Below are 22,400 nucleotides of genomic sequence, written 5' to 3'. Positions count from 1 at the left end.
AGACACAGCGTAAACACTTTATTTGAAAAACAACAGACTCATTCTTTAATCATTTAAATCAACCAATATACTCACCCCAGTTTTTATGGTAATCCAAGGGCTTAAGCAATGTCCCACCAACTTTATTTAGCTCCAAAAATCATTCATTGATATGCAAAAATGCTTCACAAAACGCAAAAAAAACGCATGTAAATCCGCATGCGTTTTTTTCTGCCAGGGAGAGGCAAAAAATGCTCAGGAAATTTCAGCTTCAAATCTTGAACGTGTGCACATACCCTTACTCCTGTGTCATGTAACAATGTAAAGTAAAGCTGAGCCTTAAAGAAGACTTGTCGTCCGGTCAAAAGTGGCCTGTATTTTGAATGTTCCGTTTTTATCTTTTTAAAATTTGCCATATGGTTCCTGAGATATTGACATTTTCATTTAGTGCATCTAATATGCTATTTTTTTTCAATATACTCATTTTTATTGTCTTTACAAGTGGGCGTTCCTTAATCTTGGTAATTATGCAGAGCAGCATAAAGACACATCCCCAGATAATCCACTTTATAAAGACCAGAAAAATTAGCATATTGGATACTCAGTTATATCCTGTATTATACCCCAGAGCTGCACTCACTATTCTGCTGGTGCAGTCACTGTGTACATACATTACATTACTGATCCTGAGTTATATCCTGAATTATATTCCAGAGCTGCACTCACTATTCTGCTGGTGCAGTCACTGTGTACATACATTACATTACTGATCCTGAGTTACCTCCTGTATTATACTCCAGTGCTGCACTCACTATTCTGCTGGTGCAGTCACTGTGTACATACATTACATTACTGATCCTGAGTTACATCCTGTATTATACTCCAGAACTGCGCTCACTATTCTGCTGGTGCAGTCACTCTGTACATACATTACATTACTGATCCTGAGTTACATCCTGTATTATACTCCAGAGCTGCACTCACTATTCTGCTGGTGCAGTCACTGTGTACATACATTACATTACTGATCCTGAGTTACATCCTGTATTATACTCCAGAGCTGCACTCACTATTCTGCTGGTGCAGTCACTGTGTACATACATTACATTACTGATCCTGTACTGATCCTGAGTTACATGCTGTATTATACCCCAGAGCTGCACTCAGTATTCTGCTGGTGGGGTCACTGTGTACATACATTACATTACTGATCCTGAGTTACCTCCTGTATTATACTCCAGAGCTGCACTCACTATTCTGCTGGTGCAGTCACTGTGTACATACATTACATTACTGATCCTGAGTTACCTCCTGTATTATACTCCAGAGCTGCACTCACTATTCTGCTGGTGCAGTCACTGTGTACATACATTACATTACTGATCCTGAGTTACATCCTGTATTATACTCCAGAGCTGCACTCAGTATTCTGCTTGTGGAGTCACTGTGTACATACATTACATTACTGATCCTGAGTTACCTCCTGTATTATACTCCAGAGCTGCACTCACTATTCTGCTGGTGCAGTCACTGTGTACATACATTACATTACTGATCCTGAGTTACATCCTGTATTATACTCCAGAGCTGCACTCACTATTCTGCTGGTTCAGTCACTGTGTACATACATTACATTACTGATCCTGAGTTACATCCTGTATTATACTCCAGAGCTGCACTCACTATTCTCCTGGTGCAGTCACTGTGTACATACATTACATTACTGATCCTGAGTTACATCCTGTATTATACTCCAGAGCTGCACTCACTATTCTGCTGGTGGAGTCACTGTGTACATACATTACATTACTGATCCTGAGTTACATCCTGTATTATACTCCAGAGCTGCACTCAGTATTCTGCTTGTGGAGTCACTGTGTACATACATTACATTACTGATCCTGAGTTACCTCCTGTATTATACTCCAGAGCTGCACTCACTATTCTGCTGGTGCAGTCACTGTGTACATACATTACATTACTGATCCTGAGTTACATCCTGTATTATACTCCAGAGCTGCACTCACTATTCTGCTGGTTCAGTCACTGTGTACATACATTACATTACTGATCCTGAGTTACATCCTGTATTATACTCCAGAGCTGCACTCACTATTCTCCTGGTGCAGTCACTGTGTACATACATTACATTACTGATCCTGAGTTACATCCTGTATTATACTCCAGAGCTGCACTCACTATTCTGCTGGTGCAGTCACTGTGTACATACATTACATTACTACCAAGGAATGATGGTAACAGGTATGTATATGCACATATGTATATGCACAAAGTTAGTTACATAGTTAATTACAATGCAATTTTGAAGGTCGGATCTATAGCAATGTAATGCACAAAATTAAATCAGTAGCAAAGAGATAAAGATGCATTATAGTCAGACATACCCAAAAATAAAAAGTGTCACCGCATCGACCTCCGCCTCAGACCCCGGTGCTTGCTGGAGGCCTGTGTTCCTGCCATCCTGGTCCTCCTCCAAAGGTCAGGTACAGGCCAAGCTTCATAGGATACCGCGGTTTACACTTTATAGTGTAAGTAGAACAAGCGGTCGGACAATCATAGATTCAAGGCCATAAGGGAACTACAAAGTAAAAATTCAAACCATCTTTTTTTTTCTCCAATGAATTATCCTGTATGGTAAAATGCTATAACGAAAAAAAAATTATAGACTCCATAATTGTGATTTTTCAGTCACAGCAACTCCTTAAAAAATGCAATAAAAATGTAAGAAAACATTGTATGCAGTCCAAATCGGCATCAATAAAACCATCATCTCAGGGCTCAGAACACAAACCCTCACACAGCTCTATTGACGGAAAAATAAAAATGTTACGAGTCTCGGACACAAATCCTCATTTTTGTTTTTTATTTATTTTCTTTATAAACTTTTGAATTTTTTTTTCACCATCTTAAAAATAAATAAAAAAAATGATACAAGTTTGGTATCGCCGTAATCGTAGTGACCTGGAAACTCAGGTTACAGGGTCAGTTTTACTCCCACAATGAACACCGTAAAAAACAAAACCCAAAAAATTAATGGCGTTATTGCATTTCTCTTTTACCTTTTCATCTCGCCTCAAATATTTTTCTTGTTTTTCATTGGTGTCGTTCAAAACTACAACTTGTCCTGTGAAAACAAAGCTCTCATTAGTCTATGTTGACGGACAAATGGCTTTTTGAAGAAGGGAAGGAAAAAAATGCAAATGTAAAACCAAAATTTCACTTCTTAAAGGGTTAAAATCCAATAAAATAAAACACCTGACCGGTGACCACTCCACAGCCCCTCACATGCTGTATGGCAGTGCTGGAGACAATGCACACCCAGGAGTCCAGGGACAGCCGACAGAACCACGGACAGAACCACAGCCGTGGTAGGAACGACCGATATCATTGCCCCTGAGCTCGGGCTCTCCTGTTCACCACCTATGATTGTAGCTATGAAAAGAGCAGTGTTTGATTATTTCAGGTTGCAAGAAGAATGGGGAGGTATTTTACTGCAGGATGTTCGTAGTGAAACATACTATATATTGCTGGAGATCATGTCGTAATCAGTATGGCAGTGTATCATTATGGCAGTGTGATGCATCATTATGCCAGTGTGATGTATCAGTATGGCAGTGTGATGTATCAGTATGGCAGTGTATCATTATAGCTGTGTGATGTATCAGTATGGCAGTATGATGTATCATTATGGCAGTGTGATGTATCAGTATGGCAGTGTATCATTATGGCAGTGTGATGTATCAGTATGGCAGTGTATCATTATGGCAGTGTGATGTATCAGTATGGCAGTGTATCATTATAGCAGTGTGATGTATCAGTATGGCAGTGTATCATTATGGCAGTGTGATGTATCAGTATGGCAGTGTGATGTATCATTATGGCAGTATGATGTATCTGTATGGCAGTGTATCGGTATGGCAGTGTGATGTATCAGTATGGCAGTGTGATGTATCAGTATGGCAGTGTATCAGTATGGCAGTGTGATGTATCAGTATGGCAGTGTGATGTATCAGTGTGGCAGTGTGATGTATCAGTATGGCAGTGTATCAGTATGGCAGTGTGATGTATCAGTATGGCAGTGTGATGTATCAGTATGGCAGTGTATCATTATAGCAGTGTGATGTATCAGTATGGCAGTATGATGTATCATTATGGCAGTGTGATGTATCAGTATGGCAGTGTATCATTATAGCAGTGTGATGTATCAGTATGGCAGTGTATCATTATGGCAGTGTGATGTATCAGTATGGCAGTGTGATGTATCATTATGGCAGTATGATGTATCTGTATGGCAGTATGTATCGGTATGGCAGTGTGATGTATCAGTATGGCAGTGTGATGTATCAGTATGGCAGTGTATCAGTATGGCAGTGTGATGTATCAGTATGGCAGTGTGATGTATCAGTGTGGCAGTGTATCAGTATGGCAGTGTGATGTATCAGTATGGCAGTGTATCAGTATGGCAGTGTGACGTATCAGTATGGCAGTATGATGTATCTGTATGGCAGTGTGATGTATCAGTATGGCAGTGTATCAGTATGGCAGTGTGATGTATCAGTATGGCAGTGTATCAGTATGGCAGTGTGACGTATCAGTATGGCAGTATGATGTATCTGTATGGCAGTGTGATGTATCAGTATGGCAGTGTATCAGTATGGCAGTGTGATGTATCAGTATGGCAGTGTATCAGTATGGCAGTGTGATGTATCAGTGTGGCAGTGTATCAGTATGGCAGTGTGATGTATCAGTATGGCAGTGTGATGTATCAGTATGGCAGTGTATCAGTATGGCAGTGTGACGTATCAGTATGGCAGTATGATGTATCAGTATGGCAGTATGTATCGGTATGGCAGTATGTATCGGTATGGCAGTGTGTATCAGTATGGCAGTGTGTATCAGTATGATAGTATGATGTATCTGTATGGCAGTGTGATGTATCAGTATGGGAGAATGTATCAGTATGGCAGTATGATGTATCAGTAAGGGAGAATGTATCAGTATGGCAGTGTGATGTATCAGAATGGCAGTGTGATGTATCAGTATGGCAGTGTGATGTATCAGTATGGCAGTGTGATGTATCTGTATGGCAGAGTGTATCAGTATGGCAGTGTGATGTATCTGTATGGCAGTGTGTATCAGTATCAGAGAATGTATCAATATGGCAGTGTGATGTATCAACATGGCAATGTGTATCAGTATCAGAGAATGTATCAATATGGCAGTGTGATGTATCAATATGGCAGTGTGATGTATCAGTATGAGAGAATGTATCAGTATGGCAGTGTGTATCAGTATCAGAGAATGTATCAATATGGCAGTGTGATGTATCAGTATGGCAGTGTGATGTATCAACATGGCAGTGTGTATCAGTATGAGAGAATGTATCAGTATGGCAGTGTGATGTATCAGTATGGCAGTGTGTATCAGTATCAGAGAATGTATCAATATGGCAGTGTGATGTATCAACATGGCAGTGTGTATCAGTATGAGAGAATGTATCAGTATGGCAGTGTGATGTATCAGTATGGCAGTGTGTATCAGTATCAGAGAATGTATCAATATGGCAGTGTGATGTATCAATATGGCAGTGTGATGTATCAGTATGGCAGTGTGATTTATCAGTATGGCAGTGTGATGTATCAGTATGGCAGTATGATGTATCAGTATGGCAGTATGATGTATCAGTATGGCAGTATGATGTATCAGTATGGCAGTGTGATGTATCAGTATGGCAGTATGATGTATCAGTATGGCAGTGTGATGTATCAGTATGGCAGTGTGATCTATCAGTATGGCAGTGTGATGTATCAGTATGGCAGTATGATGTATCAGTATGGCAGTGTGATGTATCAGTATGGCAGTATGATGTATCAGTATGGCAGTGTGATGTATCAGTATGGCAGTGTGATGTATCAGTATGGCAGTGTGATGTATCAACATGGCAGTGTGATGTATCAGTATGGCAGTGTGATGTATCAATATGGCAGTGTGATGTATCAGTATGGCAGTGTGATGTATCAATATGGCAGTGTGATGTATCAGTATGGCAGTATGTATCAGTATCAGAGAATGTATCCATCTGGCAGTGTGATGTATCAATATGGCAGTGTGTATCAGTATGAGAGAATGTATCAGTATGGCAGTGTGATGTATCAGTATCAGAGAATGTATCAGTATGGCAGTGTGATGTATCAGTATGGCAGTGTGATGTATCATTATGGCAGTGTGATGTATCAGTATGGCAGTGTATCAGTATGGCAGTGTGATGTATCAGTATGGCAGTGTGATGTATCAGTATGACAATACAAGATGGAAGAGCAGTTCCGTTCACTTGGTATTAGTAAAATGATTACGTCAATCATGCATTGTATGCCGGCTCGTTGGTCTAGGGGTATGATTCTCGCTTAGGGTGCGAGAGGTCCCGGGTTCAAATCCCGGACGAGCCCAGTTTTAGCTAAATTATTTATGATTGTTGGAATTAAAGATTTTCAGACAATAGGAAAAGTGTCTAAAATGAATGAATATAATTCATGACTTGATTTGTATAAAGTAAACGCCCCATTACCGAGTAACTGATCACCAGGATAGTTACCCTTTAATTTTTGGGCAGCATAGTGACTGCAAAACAAAAATGTGACTATTAGAGGACGCTGTGCTTGTTATGGGGACGCTTGGCTTGTATTGGGGGCGCACTGTGCTTTTTGAGGCACTTGGCTAATACTGGGGGCTTTATACTGGTTATGGGATACTTGCCTATATTGGGGGGCATTGTACTGGTTATGGAGCACTTGGCTAATATTGGGGGCACTGTACTTGTTATGGGGCACTTGGCTGATATTGGGGGCACTGTACTTATTATGGGGCACTTGGCTAATATTGGGGTACAGTACTTGTTATGGGTTACTCGGCTGATATTGGGGGCACTATACTGGTTATGGGGTACTTCGCTAATATTGGGGGTACTGTGCTTGTTATGGGGCAGTTGGCTGATATTGGGGTATGGTACTTATTATAGGGCACTTGGCTGAAATTGGGGGTACTGTGCTTGTCATGGGGCACTTGGCTGTTATTGGTGGCACGGTGCTTGTTATGGGGCACTTGGCTGATATTGGGGGTACTGTACTTATGGGGCACTTGGCTGATATTGGCGAACAGTACTTATTATGGGGCAGTTGGATGATATTAAAGGAATGGTACTTATTATGGGACAGTTGGCTGATATTTGGGGGCACGGTACTTGTTATGGGCCACCCTCTTTTTCACCATCTACCCAGCATGCACTGCTGTATACTTCATTCTCCAGCTGAATGTATATATATATTGGCTCGTTGGTCTAGGGGTATGATTCTCGCTTAGGGTGCGAGAGGTCCCGGGTTCAAATCCCGGACGAGCCCAGTTTTTTATGAACGTTCTTAATTTTATTACCGTTTTCTCCACTTTAGAGAAAAAAAAAAAAACAGCAAATCTGGTGAATTGAGCAGTAATGTAAATTAGCATCTCATCGCCCCCCCCTGTCGTCTGCTCGCCCATAGTGTCGCAGTGTGTGAGGCTGAGCAGAGCTGGGCGGTTTCCTCTATTTCTCCTTTAATCCTGACTACACAGCAAAAAAAAAAAAAAAAAGTAAAGTAATTAAAAAATAAAAACTGGGCTCGTCCGGGATTTGAACCCGGGACCTCTCGCACCCGAAGCGAGAATCATACCCCTAGACCAACGAGCCACTCGCTATGTCTGATCTGCGTCTTCAGCGCTTTAACTCGTCACATCCCGACCGCTCACTTCCTCCCCGACCGCCATGTTGCTCTCCCTGCGGCCGCCGTGGATGTCGCCGCGACGTCGGTCTTTTTATTTTCAGTGACCGGATGCGGATTTATGCCAAGTCAATCTCCCGGCCGACAAGACGGACAGGCTATACATCTGTGGGAGAACGGAGACGCGCCGCCGGTGAACGTCAGAGTCCTGCAGCGGACGCGGCGGCGGGTGTAGGAAGATGGAGGGAAGGAGACCAAAGCCAGTGACCGAGCGCAGATGACTCCCCCAGAAAGATGCGCGTGTAGGGGGTCTCCCGGCCAGGCTGCAGGGGCTCTGATTAATTCATTTACAGTAGTGACTGTATGTTACATGGAGGGAAGAAGAAATCACGGGGAAGCGCTCCCCCTCGTGGGGGTGAAGGGGAACTGCACGAGAACTGATACTGTGCCGCTCACAATGACCCAGTATCGGCTACAGCGCCCCCTATACCAGCTGCAGCGCCCCCTATTATACCAGCTACAGTGTCCCCTATTATACCAGCTACAGTGCCCCAGTATCAGCTACAGCGCCCCTTATACCAGCTACAGTGCCTCCAGTATCAGCTACAGCACCCCCTATACCAGCTGCAGCGCCCCAAGTATCAGCTACAGCACCCCCTATACCAGCCACAGCGCCCCCTATACCAGCTACAATGCCCCCAGTATCAGTTACAGAACCCCCTATACCAGCTACAGTGTCCCCAGTATCAGCTACAGTGCCCCCTATACCAGCTACAGTGTCCCCAGTATCAGCTACAACGCCCCCTATACCAGCTGCAGCGCCCCCAGTATCAGCTACATACAGCGCCCTCTAGACCAGCCACAGCGCCCCCTATACCAGCTACAGTGCCCCCAGTATCAGTTACAGCACCCCCTATACCAGCTACAGTGTCCCCAGTATCAGCTACAGCGCCCCCTATACCAGCTACACACCTACAGCGCCCCCAGTATCAGCTACATACAGTGCCCCCTAGACCAGCCACAGCGCCCCCTATACCAGCTACAGTGCCCCCAGTATCAGCTACAGTGCCCCCTATACCAGCTACAGCGCCCCCTATACCAGCTGCAGCGCCCCCAGTATCAGCTGCAGCGCCCCCAGTATCAGCTACAGCGCCCCCTATACCAGCTACAATGCCCCCAGTATCAGCTACAGCACCCCCTATACCAGCTACAATGCCCCCAGTTATCAGTTACAGCACCCCCTATACCAGCTACAGTGTCCCCAGTATCAGCTACAGTGCCCCCTATACCAGCTACAACGCCCCCTATACCAGCTGCAGCGCCCCCAGTATCAGCTACATACAGCGCCCTCTAGACCAGCCACAGCGCCCCCTATACCAGCTACAGTGCCCCCAGTATCAGTTACAGCACCCCCTATACCAGCTACAGTGTCCCCAGTATCAGCTACAGCGCCCCCTATACCAGCTACACACCTACAGCGCCCCCAGTATCAGCTACATACAGTGCCCCCTAGACCAGCCACAGCGCCCCCTATACCAGCTACAGTGCCCCCAGTATCAGCTACAGTGCCCCCTATACCAGCTACAGCGCCCCCAGTATCAGCTGCAGCGCCCCCAGTATCAGCTACAGCACCCCCTATACCAGCTACAATGCCCCCAGTATCAGCTACAGCACCCCCTATACCAGCTACAATGCCCCCAGTTATCAGTTACAGCACCCCCTATACCAGCTACAGTGTCCCCAGTATCAGCTACAGTGCCCCCTATACCAGCTACAACGCCCCCTATACCAGCTGCAGCGCCCCCAGTATCAGCTACATACAGCGCCCTCTAGACCAGCCACAGCGCCCCCTATACCAGCTACAGTGCCCCCAGTATCAGTTACAGCACCCCCTATACCAGCTACAGTGTCCCCAGTATCAGCTACAGCGCCCCCTATACCAGCTACACACCTACAGCGCCCCCAGTATCAGCTACATACAGTGCCCCCTAGACCAGCCACAGCGCCCCCTATACCAGCTACAGTGCCCCCAGTATCAGCTACAGTGCCCCCTATACCAGCTACAGCGCCCCCTATACCAGCTGCAGCGCCCCCAGTATCAGCTACAGTGCCCCCTATACCAGCTGCAGCGCCCCCAGTATCAGCTGCAGCGCCCCCAGTATCAGCTACAGCACCCCCTATACCAGCTACAATGCCCCCAGTATCAGTTACAGCACCCCCTATACCAGCTACAGTGTCCCCAGTATCAGCTACAGTGCCCCCTATACCAGCTACAACGCCCCCTATACCAGCTGCAGCGCCCCCAGTATCAGCTACATACAGCGCCCTCTAGACCAGCCACAGCGCCCCCTATACCAGCTACAGTGCCCCCAGTATCAGTTACAGCACCCCCTATACCAGCTACAGTGTCCCCAGTATCAGCTACAGCGCCCCCTATACCAGCTACACACCTACAGCGCCCCCAGTATCAGCTACATACAGTGCCCCCTAGACCAGCCACAGCGCCCCCTATACCAGCTACAGTGCCCCCAGTATCAGCTACAGTGCCCCCTATACCAGCTACAGCGCCCCCAGTATCAGCTGCAGCGCCCCCAGTATCAGCTACAGCACCCCCTATACCAGCTACAATGCCCCCAGTATCAGCTACAGCACCCCCTATACCAGCTACAATGCCCCCAGTTATCAGTTACAGCACCCCCTATACCAGCTACAGTGTCCCCAGTATCAGCTACAGTGCCCCCTATACCAGCTACAACGCCCCCTATACCAGCTGCAGCGCCCCCAGTATCAGCTACATACAGCGCCCTCTAGACCAGCCACAGCGCCCCCTATACCAGCTACAGTGCCCCCAGTATCAGTTACAGCACCCCCTATACCAGCTACAGTGTCCCCAGTATCAGCTACAGCGCCCCCTATACCAGCTACACACCTACAGCGCCCCCAGTATCAGCTACATACAGTGCCCCCTAGACCAGCCACAGCGCCCCCTATACCAGCTACAGTGCCCCCAGTATCAGCTACAGTGCCCCCTATACCAGCTACAGCGCCCCCTATACCAGCTGCAGCACCCCCAGTATCAGCTACAGTGCCCCCTATACCAGCTGCAGCGCCCCCAGTATCAGCTGCAGCGCCCCCAGTATCAGCTACAGCACCCCCTATACCAGCTACAATGCCCCCAGTATCAGTTACAGCACCCCCTATACCAGCTACAGTGTCCCCAGTATCAGCTACAGTGCCCCCTATACCAGCTACAACGCCCCCTATACCAGCTGCAGCGCCCCCAGTATCAGCTACATACAGCGCCCTCTAGACCAGCCACAGCGCCCCCTATACCAGCTACAGTGCCCCCAGTATCAGTTACAGCACCCCCTATACCAGCTACAGTGTCCCCAGTATCAGCTACAGCGCCCCCTATACCAGCTACACACCTACAGCGCCCCCAGTATCAGCTACATACAGTGCCCCCTAGACCAGCCACAGCGCCCCCTATACCAGCTACAGTGCCCCCAGTATCAGCTACAGCACCCCCTATAATAATAATAATAATAATAATTTTTTTATAGCGCCAACATATTCCGCAGCACTTTACAAATTTTAGGGGGGACTTATACAAACAATACAGAATAAACATAACTCATATAGAAAGGAGTGAGGGCCCTGCTCGCAAGCTTACAGTCTATACCAGCTACAGTGTCCACAGTATCAGCTACAGCACCCCCTATACCAGCTACAGCGCCCCCTATACCAGCTACAGCGCCCCCAGTATCAGCCACAGCGCCCCCAGTATCAGCTACAGTGTCCACAGTATCAGCTACAGCACCCCCTATACCAGCTACAGCGCCCCCAGTATCAGCTACAGCGCCCCCTATACCAGCTACAGCGCCCCCTATACCAGCCACAGCGCCCCCAGTATCAGCTACAGCGCCCCCTATACCAGCTACAGCACCCCCTATACCAGCTAGTGGCCCCAGTATCAGCTACAGCACCCCCTATACCAGCCACAATGCCCGCAGTATGAGCTGCAGTGCCCCCTATACCAGCTACAGTGCCCCCTATACCAGCTACAGCGCCCCCAGTATCAGCTACAGCGCCCCCAGTATCAGCTACAGCACCCCTTATACCAGCTACAGCGCCCCCTATACCAGCTACAGCACCCCCTATACCAGCTACAGCACCCCCTATACCAGCTACAGCACCCCCAATACCAGCTAGTGTCCCCAGTATCAGCTACAGTGCCCCCTATACCAGCTACAGCGCCCCCAGTATCAGCTACAGCACCCCCTATACCAGCCACAATGCCCGCAGTATGAGCTGCAGTGCCCCCTATACCATCTACAGCGCCCCCAGTATCATCTACAGCGCCCCCAGTATCAGCTACAGTGTCCCTATACCAGCTAAAGTGCCCCCTATACCATCTACAGCGCCCCCAGTATCATCTACAGCGCCCCCAGTATCGGCTACAGCGCCCCCTATACCATCTACAGCGCCCCCAGTATCATCTACAGCGCCCCCAGTATCGGCTACAGCGCCCCCTATACCATCTACAGCGCCCCCAGTATCGGCTATAGCGCCCCCTATACCAGCTACAGTGTCCCCAGTATCAGCTACAGCGCCCCCTATACCAGCTAGTGTCCCCTATACCAGCTACAGCGCCCCCAGTATCAGCTACAGCACCCCCTATACCAGCCACAATGCCCGCAGTATGAGCTGCAGTGCCCCCTATACCAGCTGCAGCGCCCCCAGTATCAGCTACATACAGCGCCCTCTAGACCAGCCACAGCGCCCCCTATACCAGCTACAGTGCCCCCAGTATCAGTTACAGCACCCCCTATACCAGCTACAGTGTCCCCAGTATCAGCTACAGCGCCCCCCTATACCAGCTACACACCTACAGCGCCCCCAGTATCAGCTATACAGTGCCCCCTAGACCAGCCACAGCGCCCCCTATACCAGCTACAGTGCCCCCAGTATCAGCTACAGCACCCCCTATAATAATAATAATAATAATAATTTTTTTATAGCGCCAACATATTCCGCAGCACTTTACAAATTTTAGGGGGGACTTATACAAACAATACAGAATAAACATAACTCATATAGAAAGGAGTGAGGGCCCTGCTCGCAAGCTTACAGTCTATACCAGCTACAGTGTCCACAGTATCAGCTACAGCACCCCCTATACCAGCTACAGAGCCCCCTATACCAGCTACAGCGCCCCCAGTATCAGCTACAGCACCCCCTATACCAGTTACAGCGCCCCCTATACCAGCTACAGCGCCCCCTATACCAGCTACAGCACCCCCTATACCAGCTACAGTGCCCCCAGTATCAGCTACAGCACCCCTTATACCAGCTACAGCGCCCCCTATACCAGCTACAGCACCCTCTATACCAGCTACAGCACCCCCTATACCAGCTACAGCGCCCACAGTATCAGCTACAGCACCCCCAGTATCAGCTAGTGTCCCCAGTATCAGCAACAGCACCCCCTATACCAGCCACAATGCCCGCAGTATGAGCTGCAGTGCCCCCTATACCAGCTACAGTGCCCCCTATACCACCTACAGCGCCCCCAGTATCAGCTACAGCACCCCTTATACCAGCTACAGCGCCCCCTATACCAGCTACAGCACCCCCTATACCAGCTGCAGCACCCCCAGTATCAGCTACAGCACCCCCAGTATCAGCTACAGTGCCCCCTATACCAGCTACAGCGCCCCCTATACCAGCTGCAGTGCCCCCAGTATCAGCTACAGTGCCCCTATACCAGCTAAAGTGCCCCCTATACCATCTACAGCGCCCCCAGTATCATCTACAGCGCCCCCAGTATCATCTACAGCGCCCCCTATACCATCTACAGCGCCCCAGTATCATCTACAGCGCCCCCAGTATCGGCTACAGCGCCCCCTATACCATCTACAGCGCCCCCAGTATCGGCTACAGCGCCCCCTATACCAGCTACAGTGTCCCCAGTATCAGCTACAGCGCCCCCTATACCAGCTACAGCGCCCCCAGTATCAGCTACAGCGCCCCCTATACCAGCTACAGTGCCCCCTATTCCAGCTACAGTGCTCCCAGTATCAGCTACAGCACCCCCTATACCAGCCACAATGCCCGCAGTATGAGCTGCAGTGCCCCCTATATCAGCTACAGTGCCCCCTATACCATCTACAGCGGCCCCAGTATCATCTACAGCGCCCCCAGTATTGGCTACAGCGCCCCCTATACCATCTACAGCGCCCCCTATACCACCTACAATGCTCCCTATACCACCTACAGCACACCTAGTATCAGCTACAGCGCCCCCTATACCAGCCACAATGCCCCCAGTATCAGCTGCAGCGCCGCCTATACCACCCACAGTGCCCCCTATACCAGCCACAATGCCTTCAGTATCAGCTATAGCGCCCCCTATACCAGCTACAGTGCCCCATATCCAGCCACAATGCCCCCAGAATCATCTACAGCGCCCCCTATACCAGCTACAGCGGCTCACTATACCAGCCACAATGCCCCCTTGTATTAGCCACAGTGCCTCCAGCATTAGCCACAATACTCTTTGTACCAACCACAATGCAACAAGTATTAGACACAGTGCCCCCTGTACCAGCCACAATACCTCCAGTATTAGCCACAATGCTCACTGTACCAACCAAAGTGCCCACAGTATCAGCTACAGGACCCCAAATACCAGTCACAGTGCCCCCAGTATTATCCACACTGCCCTCTGTATCAGCTACAGTGCCTCCAGTATTAGCCACAATGCCACCAATGTCACTGACTAAATAGCCCTCAGTGGCACACACAATGCCCCCTGTACCAGTCAGCCACAGATCCATCTACAGTACAGACCAAAAGTTTGGACACACCTCATTTAAAGATTTTTCTGTATTTTCATGACTTTGAAAATCGTATATTCACACTGAAGGCATCAAAACTATGAATTACCACATGTGGAATTATATACTTAACAAAAAAGTGTGAAACAACTGAAAATATGTCTTATATTCTAGGTTCTTCAAAGTAGCCACCTTTTGCTTTGATGACTGCTTTGCACACTCTTGGCATTCTCTTGATGAGCTTCAGGAGGTAGTCACCGGAAATGGTCTTCCAACAATCTTGAAGGAGTTCCCAGAGATGCTTAGCACTTGTTGGCCCTTTTGCCTTCACTCTGCGGTCCAGCTCACCCCAAACCATCTCGATTGGGTTCAGGTCTGGTGACTGTGGAGGCCAGGTCATCTGGCGTAGCACCCCATCACTCTCCTTCTTGGTCAAATAGCCCTTATACAGCCTGGAGGTGTGTTTGGGGTCATTGTCCTGTTGAAAAATAAATGATGGTCCAACTAAACGCAAACCGGATGGAATAGCATGCCGCTGCAAGATACTGTGGTAGCCATGCTGGTTCAGTATGCCTTCAATTTTGAATAAATCCCCAACAGTGTCACCAGCAAAGCACCCCCACACCATCACGCCTCCTCCTCCATGCTTCACGGTGGGAACCAGGCATGTAGAGTCCATCCGTTCACCTTTTCTGCGTCGCACAAAGACACGATGGTTGGAACCAAAGATCTCAAATTTGGACTCATCAGACCAAAGCACAGATTTCCACTGGTCTAATGTCCATTCCTTGTGTTCTTTAGCCCAAACAAGTCTCTTCTGCTTGTTCCTGTCCTTAGCAGTGGTTTCCTAGCAGCTATTTTACCATGAAGGCCTACTGCACAAAGTCTCCTCTTAATAGTTGTTGTAGGTCAGTATTCCGGGTTTTCTAGGTAACCTTGTGAATGATTTTGCCCTTTGTTAAGATGGAGTTTGCTGTTCTTGTTTCCCCTACTTCCTGTTCGTTTGTTTAAAACCCGGCTCAGGTGCTGGCTTCCTTGCTGGAGTATTCTGCTTCCGGTTCCCTTCAACCCAGCTGCCTTGTCCTACTATTATCTCCCAGATCTCTTGTGTATTTACCAGGTTAATCTTCAGGTGTTTCTCAGCAGCAGTGAGCTTCTACCAGTGGCTCTGGACATTCTCTGCATATGTAAGCTACACTCACTGTGTTATCATTAACCTGTTGACTTTGGAATTTTAACCCTTGGCTCACTCTACCTGGTAAGAACTGTGTTTATGAACTGTGTGTTGCTGTTTAACCCTTTGTTCACTCCCTCCGGTGAGGGCTGCTGGAACTATTTACTGGAATATTACTTAAATGTGACCTTGTTTCTGGACTTCCCTGTGGCTACTGCATACCTGGATCTGACTCTTACTACACCAGCAGTGTTTGAATCAAGCCACGTCACCAGTGTGTCAGACTTTCCTTTTGATCACATTTGTGTGAGGACTCCGTCGTAAGAACCTTGATGACTTTGCTATATAGGTTCCAAAGACTTAATATCGCTGGACTTATTTCATTGTATGTCACTACAGGTTATCTGCATATTGTTTTTGGGTGTTATTGCTGTTGCACAAATACACTATTTGCATTAAAGAAACCCGTCTGTGATTATTAATTGCCCCACGCCACCAGAATCCTTGAGTTCCTACAATAGTATTACATTGTAGAGATGTGTCTGCTGCTAGAACTCTGTGTGGCATTGACCTGGTCTCTAATCTGAGCTGTTGTTAACCTGCGATTTCTGAGGCTGGTGACTCGGATAAACTTATCCGCAGAAGCAGAGGTGACTCTTGGTCTTCCTTTCCTAGGGCGGTCCTCATGTGAGCCAGTTTCTTTGTAGCGCTTAATGGTTTTTGCAATTGCACTTGGACACTTTCAAAGTTTTCGCACTGACTGACCTTCATTTCTTAAAGTAATGATGGCCACTCGTTTTTCTTTACTTAGCTGCTTTTTTCTTGCCATAATACAAATTCTAACAGTCTATTCAGTAGGACTATCAGCGGTGTATCCACCAGACTTCTGCACAACACAACTGATGGTCCCAACCCCATTTATAAGACAAGAAATCCCTCTTATTAAACCTGACAGGGCACACCTGTGAAGTGAAAGCCATTTCCAGTGACTACCTCTTGAAGCTCATCAAGAGAATGCCAAGAGTGTGCAAAGCAGTCATCAAAGCAAAAGGTGGCTACTTTGAAGAACCTAGAATATAAGACATATTTTCAGTTGTTTCACACTTTTTTGTTAAGTATATAATTCCACATGTGTTAATTCATAGTTTTGATGCCTTCAGTGTGAATGTACAATTTTCATAGTCACGAAAATACAGAAAAATCTTTAAATGAAAAGGTGTGTCCAAACTTTTGGTCTGTACTGTACATTACATTGTGCTCAGACAGACTAAACACCCCAGCAGACCTAGTGCCCTCATTACCAGTTACAAAGCCTCCTTTACCAGCCTTAGTGCCATCATCTGCAGCCTCAGGACTCTCATTAAGTCATTGTGCCCACATCGACAGTCACAGCCACCCACAGTACCCCTAGGGCTGTGCACAGTGCTTCTAGCCCAAATCCCCCAGTTGCCAGCCACAGTGCCCTCAGTTCCACATTGTGGGCCCTGAATTGCCCCCCAGCTATCCACAACACCAATCCACCTGTCAGCCATAGCGCCAACCCATTGCTATTCAAGGGCCAGTCATGGCGCACCCAGTAACACCCATGGTCCAGTGTTAGCTAACGTGCCCACAGCCACAATCACTCAAGTGCCAGCTACCCTGCACCATTATTACCAGCCATGGTTTCTCCAGTGCCAGCGTTCTTAGTAACCCTCGTAGAGAACCATTAAATAGGGTTGCACCGCACTCTCAACCCCCTTCATAACAGCACCCGTTTCCAAACCTCCTCTGCCATTAACATCAGGACAGAAACTGTGCCCTCAGCCAGGAGGCTTCATAGTATGGGATTGCGAGCCTTACATCACCAAGCACAAGTCCAAGTGTTGGATGTAGTGATGTAAGGCACGCAACAAGTGGGACATTACGAAGTGTCCAACATCAATGTCTGACCTCATTAATGCTCTTCTGGATAAAGGGGCAACCATTCCCACAGACACCCCCAAAATCTTGTAGAAGCTGTTATAGCTGCAACAGGACCGTCTCCATATTAATGGAATGAGGGGTCAGAAGGGCTCCATGCAGTGTAATATGGAAGGGGCACAAACTTTTGTCTATGTAGTGTAGGAGGTACTGAAATTGCAGCACATATACGTTTAGAAATGGACGACGCACATTATAACCCCTTACCGAGGGCTCGTCATCATGGAAGCCCCCCGGTAGTAAGGAATGACACAGGAGGCCGAGTCTTATAAAGAATATGCATTTAATTATAATTTACAGTGGCGGACACGTTGTCCACAGATGCAGACATGGACGCCGTCTTCCCGTTATTTATTTTATTTCATGATATTAACAGCTAAAATAGAAATCTATAAGGCAACAACAGAGAAAATAATCATAAAACAGGCAAAAAAAAAGATAAGCATCTTCTAGACGACCTGATGACCAAAAAAAAAATAACCTATGGCGGTTTTCAGGCCCATTTATGAGGTAATAAAATGAAGACTAAAAGGTCAGGGCCCAGATAAAGGGTGAAACAAATGAAGACAACAATGATCTACGGAGGTGACGGCCATTTTGAGGCATCAAAAGTCTGAGAGATATCGCAGGCCAAGATGGCGTATGGAGTCATAACATAACTCCCAATATCATGGGATATTTTAAAGCTCTGATACCCCCCACAAAATATCCCATAAATGTGCAATTTTTAGTCACATTTACAAACCCCACAGGAAAACAGGTAATTTTGGGTTTGTTTGCTATGGATGCTTAACAACCACAGCCTTCGATATGGGTTGTCATGTAGGAAGTCCCTAGCAACCAGTCTGTCACAAACGTGACATCACGCACGTTGTTTTTTTTTTTTTGTTTTTTTTTTTTTTAATATGTGCATCTGAACACCTCAAAATGTGTAACCATAGTCAACCTGTTGTGATATACAGTATCACAAAATGGCGGCTTTCCCTGTGAGAAAATGGCGGCTTTCGCTTGTCATGAGTGTGTGGCAATAATAAGATTATAACATTTCCAGCACCAGGCATACCTGGCTATTACATACAATATTTGCTTTTCAAAGCCCCTGGTCACATGACCGCAATTTTTTAGCGTCACAATGAATGGCGGTATAGATTATCCGGTCACATGACACATGACACAAACGTCAACAGGAGCAGCACTGGCGGTCATAAACTTCTACCACTGGTCAAAGAGGGCAGAAGCGGACCGTGCGTCATTACATACAGAACTACAGGGCCCCACTGGAATAGGGACCCTCTATATCACACTATTATAGGGGAAGATTTATATACAGTAAAGCAGCTGGGTCACCCCAGTAATATATATTCTTCTAAAAAAAAATAAAAATAAATGACGTATGTTGATTTCACCTGAGACGTAACTGGACAGTGCAGAAGAACGAGAACATGGCGACTGTCCCCCCCCACAAAAAAAATTTTGCATCAGATTTTATTGCGAAGCGTCACACCAGCTCTACGTATAATCTTTGTAATAAATCTTTATTTCTTTTTCCACTATGAAAACAAAATCTGCAAACCATCAGCAAGTAAAAAAGTAACTGCTGTTGACGGATCCGTTGCTCATATTATGCGCTGTAAAAAAAAATCTGGAAACCATAAGCAAGTAAAGAAGTAACTGCTGTTGACGGCCCCGTTGCTCATATTAGCGCTTTAAAAAAAAAAATCTGTAAGCCATCAGCAAGTAAAGAAGTAACTGCTGTTGACGGATCTGTTGCTCATATTATGCGCTTTAAAAAAAATCTGCAAACCACCAGCAAGTAAAGAAGTAACTGCTGTTGAGAGATCCATTGCTCATATTATACGCTGTAAAAAAAAATCTGCAAACCATCAGCAAGTAAAGAAGTAACTGCTGTTGACAGATCCGTTGCTCACATTATGCGATTCGATTTGCTACTTTTATATCAGATGGTTGTGTCCTAATATGATAACGCTTCAGTTCTGGCTTGTTAGACCCCTGACAGGGGCGCACTTTTTTGGAGTTTGCCAGTGCCTGGAACCCCCCATTGGAGACATTTGTGAGAAGTTAGGGGATAATTTGGATAGGAAATTAATGGAGAAGGAAGATGAATCAACAGCAGTTTGTTGATGGTTTCCAATGAGCACCGGTATAAATGAGAACTTAAATCATGAAATGTAACAGCAATATATCATGGAGAAGTTTGATTATACTGGGTTTGCCGTCTTTTGAACCATAGGTGGAGCGTCCCTTTAAGAACACTGATTTTCATACAGTATATTAATATAAAGGTCATTATAAATGTAGATTACAAGTCACTGGTTAAAGGGGTTGTCCAGGATTAGAAAAAACATGGCTGCTTTCTTTCAGAAAAAGCGCCACTCGTTGACCATGGGTTGTATCTGATATTATAACTCAGCTCCATTGAAGTGATTGGAGCTGAGCCACAATAATACACATAACCCATGGCAGGGCAGTGACGCTGTTTCTGAAAGAAAGCAGCCATGTTTTTCTAATCCTGGACAACCCCTTTAATAACACAGTAAGGTCTCGCCATAAAAGATGGTTCTGACCCCAGAGTGGCAGTGGGTGCGTAAATATGTGACAGAGGCTAATTTTTTCCCCCTAGGCCTCAGTCTCTATGGAAATTGCCCCTAGCAACCAATCAGAGGCCACGTTTCATTTTTTATGCAGGGTATACGAAATGGAAGCTCAGTTCTGATTGGTCGCTATGGACAACAAGGCCATTTTCTGTCTTAATCACAGTTTTGATACCCTTAAACGTGGGCCTTGTGTATTTCCATTGTTACGTCCGTTTATCGGAAAATTAAACAGATTTATAGACCCTCTTTCACAGCATGTAGACATATTTTATTTTTTTGTCTGTAGAGTCTTTAAGGCTAGGTTTTACATCGCGCAGTAGTGTGCAGTACTGGTTTTGCCATAATCACTATAATTATCAAAACAAGTATCACATAAAAGTCAGGGAAAGCTGAGTGACAACTATTGAGGTTTAATGGAGGCCATATTGGTTGTCACCCAGCTTCTCGCCAAGTCTGCTAGCCTAGTAATAGGATGAAGGGACATACAGTATATACCTTTTAATTCTGGAAAAAAAACAAGTGGAATCCGTAATGGCAGCCATATTTGTTGTCACCCAGGTAGCAGCCATATCGGTTGTCACCCAGGTGGCGATAATATTGGTTATTACCCAGGTGGCAGCCATATTGGTTGTTACCCAGGTGGCGGCCATATTGGTTGTCACCAAGAGAGCAGCCATATTAGTTGTCACTCAGATGGTGGCCATATTGGTTGTCACCCAGGTGGCGACCATATTGGTTGTTACCCAGGTGGTGGCCATATTGTTTGTTACCCATGTGATGGCCATTTTGGTTGTCACCAAGATGACGGCCATATTGGTTTCCACCAAGACGGCTACCATATTGGTTTCCACCAAGAAGGCGGCCATATTGCTTGTCACCCAGTCACAGAATGACTTTTTTTTTTTTTTTTTAACGGAGGCTCTAAATGAGCACGAGGCACAAGATGTAATTAATACATAAAATATCTATAAACCTCAGGGACGCCATAAATATATCAAAATCGATTCTAACACGGCTCAAAGAGAGAGAACTACAACTCCCATCCTTCTGAACAGGTGTCGAGCCGCCCGTCCTATAAATGTATATAGCATATATACATGGCGCGTTGACCGTTAACCCCGTGCATCACAGTTCTTATATATCTGTAAGGAATTCTCCAGTTGGCGCTGATGCCGGCTGTGCTGCTGTGACGACAGACACCATCCATTATCAGGTCTTTGCTCAAACATGGCGGGTGCCCAAGTTCGCCGGGTCAAGGCCTGTGATTTTACTGTTGGCCATTTTCGCTTCATTTTTCAGGTTTATCCTATAAGAGGGAAACGTTTAAAGGGTTATTGCCAATGTCATAGATGGGTATTGTCGGAAAGTGCTTGTCAATACTAGCAATATTGAAATTTACCGCTTATTAAAAATTTTCAGCCGTTCTGGAGATATTAACAGTTTTCTTTCCATTATATCTGGTTGCCATGGAGACCGACCACCACTGCTAGACAGCAGATTATGCGCAGTGCTTAAAAGCTCTTTTCTATTGAGCTTGCAAGCACTGTTTTGAACCTGGCCGGGATTGATGGAACGGGTTCAGGTCATATGGAAAAAAAAATGTAAATGCATTTTTTTGGGGGGCTCCCACCCCCAACTCCCCCCAAAAAACAGCATTTACATTTTTGGAAACTTTTTTTTTACAGGGATCATTATTTGGTAAAAAACAATTACCTGCTAATATCGTGCAGGTCTGTACCATCTCCAGATACCAAACTTGTATAGTTTATTTTACAATTTTATTGACTTAAAAAAAAAATGTTGTTTATGCCGCCATTTTCTGACATCCTCAATTTTTTTTTAAAGTCAATGGAGCTGTGTCAGGGCTTGTTTTTTTACATGCCGAGCTATAATTTTTACTTGCCTCATTTTTGGAACAAACTACATTTTGATTGCTTTTTCAGGCTATGTGCCCACGTTGCATAAATGAAGCAGAAAATTTCTGCTTCATTTCTGCAAGTCCTCTCCCGGAAAAACGCATGCGGAATTCCGCACGCGTTTATCGCGCATTTTTCGCGCGTTT

General features: G+C 46.2%; 1 protein-coding gene and 3 non-coding genes across 5 annotated transcripts in view; 2 read left to right on the top strand and 2 right to left on the bottom strand.

The window, feature by feature from the left end:
- The first annotated feature begins 6,374 nt into the window (after positions 1-6,374).
- Positions 6,375-6,446, top strand: TRNAP-AGG (transfer RNA proline (anticodon AGG)). The gene has a single exon. It is a non-coding gene; the product is annotated as a tRNA-Pro (tRNA).
- Positions 6,447-7,322: 876 nt separating this feature from the next.
- TRNAP-AGG (transfer RNA proline (anticodon AGG)) lies at positions 7,323-7,394 on the top strand. The gene has a single exon. It is a non-coding gene; the product is annotated as a tRNA-Pro (tRNA).
- Positions 7,395-7,645: 251 nt separating this feature from the next.
- Positions 7,646-7,717, bottom strand: TRNAP-CGG (transfer RNA proline (anticodon CGG)). The gene has a single exon. It is a non-coding gene; the product is annotated as a tRNA-Pro (tRNA).
- Positions 7,718-17,989: 10,272 nt separating this feature from the next.
- The window catches only part of RCSD1 (RCSD domain containing 1), a 73,712-nt gene continuing 69,301 nt past the window's right edge, over positions 17,990-22,400 (bottom strand). For both annotated transcript variants that reach the window (XM_073668567.1, XM_073668566.1), the window contains exon 7: positions 17,990-21,644. In XM_073668567.1, coding sequence (XP_073524668.1) covers positions 21,627-21,644 — 18 coding nt within the window. In that variant the 3' untranslated portion in view covers positions 17,990-21,626. The remainder of the gene's footprint in view (positions 21,645-22,400) is intronic.

The sequence above is a fragment of the Phyllobates terribilis genome, unplaced genomic scaffold, assembly GCF_046119375.1.
Source record: "Phyllobates terribilis strain yellow unplaced genomic scaffold, ASM4611937v1 Scaffold_2__4_contigs__length_985480577, whole genome shotgun sequence".
NCBI lineage: Eukaryota > Metazoa > Chordata > Amphibia > Anura > Dendrobatidae > Phyllobates > Phyllobates terribilis.
Note: the sequence above shows the minus strand (reverse complement) of the source record. Positions and strands in the feature narration are given on the sequence as shown.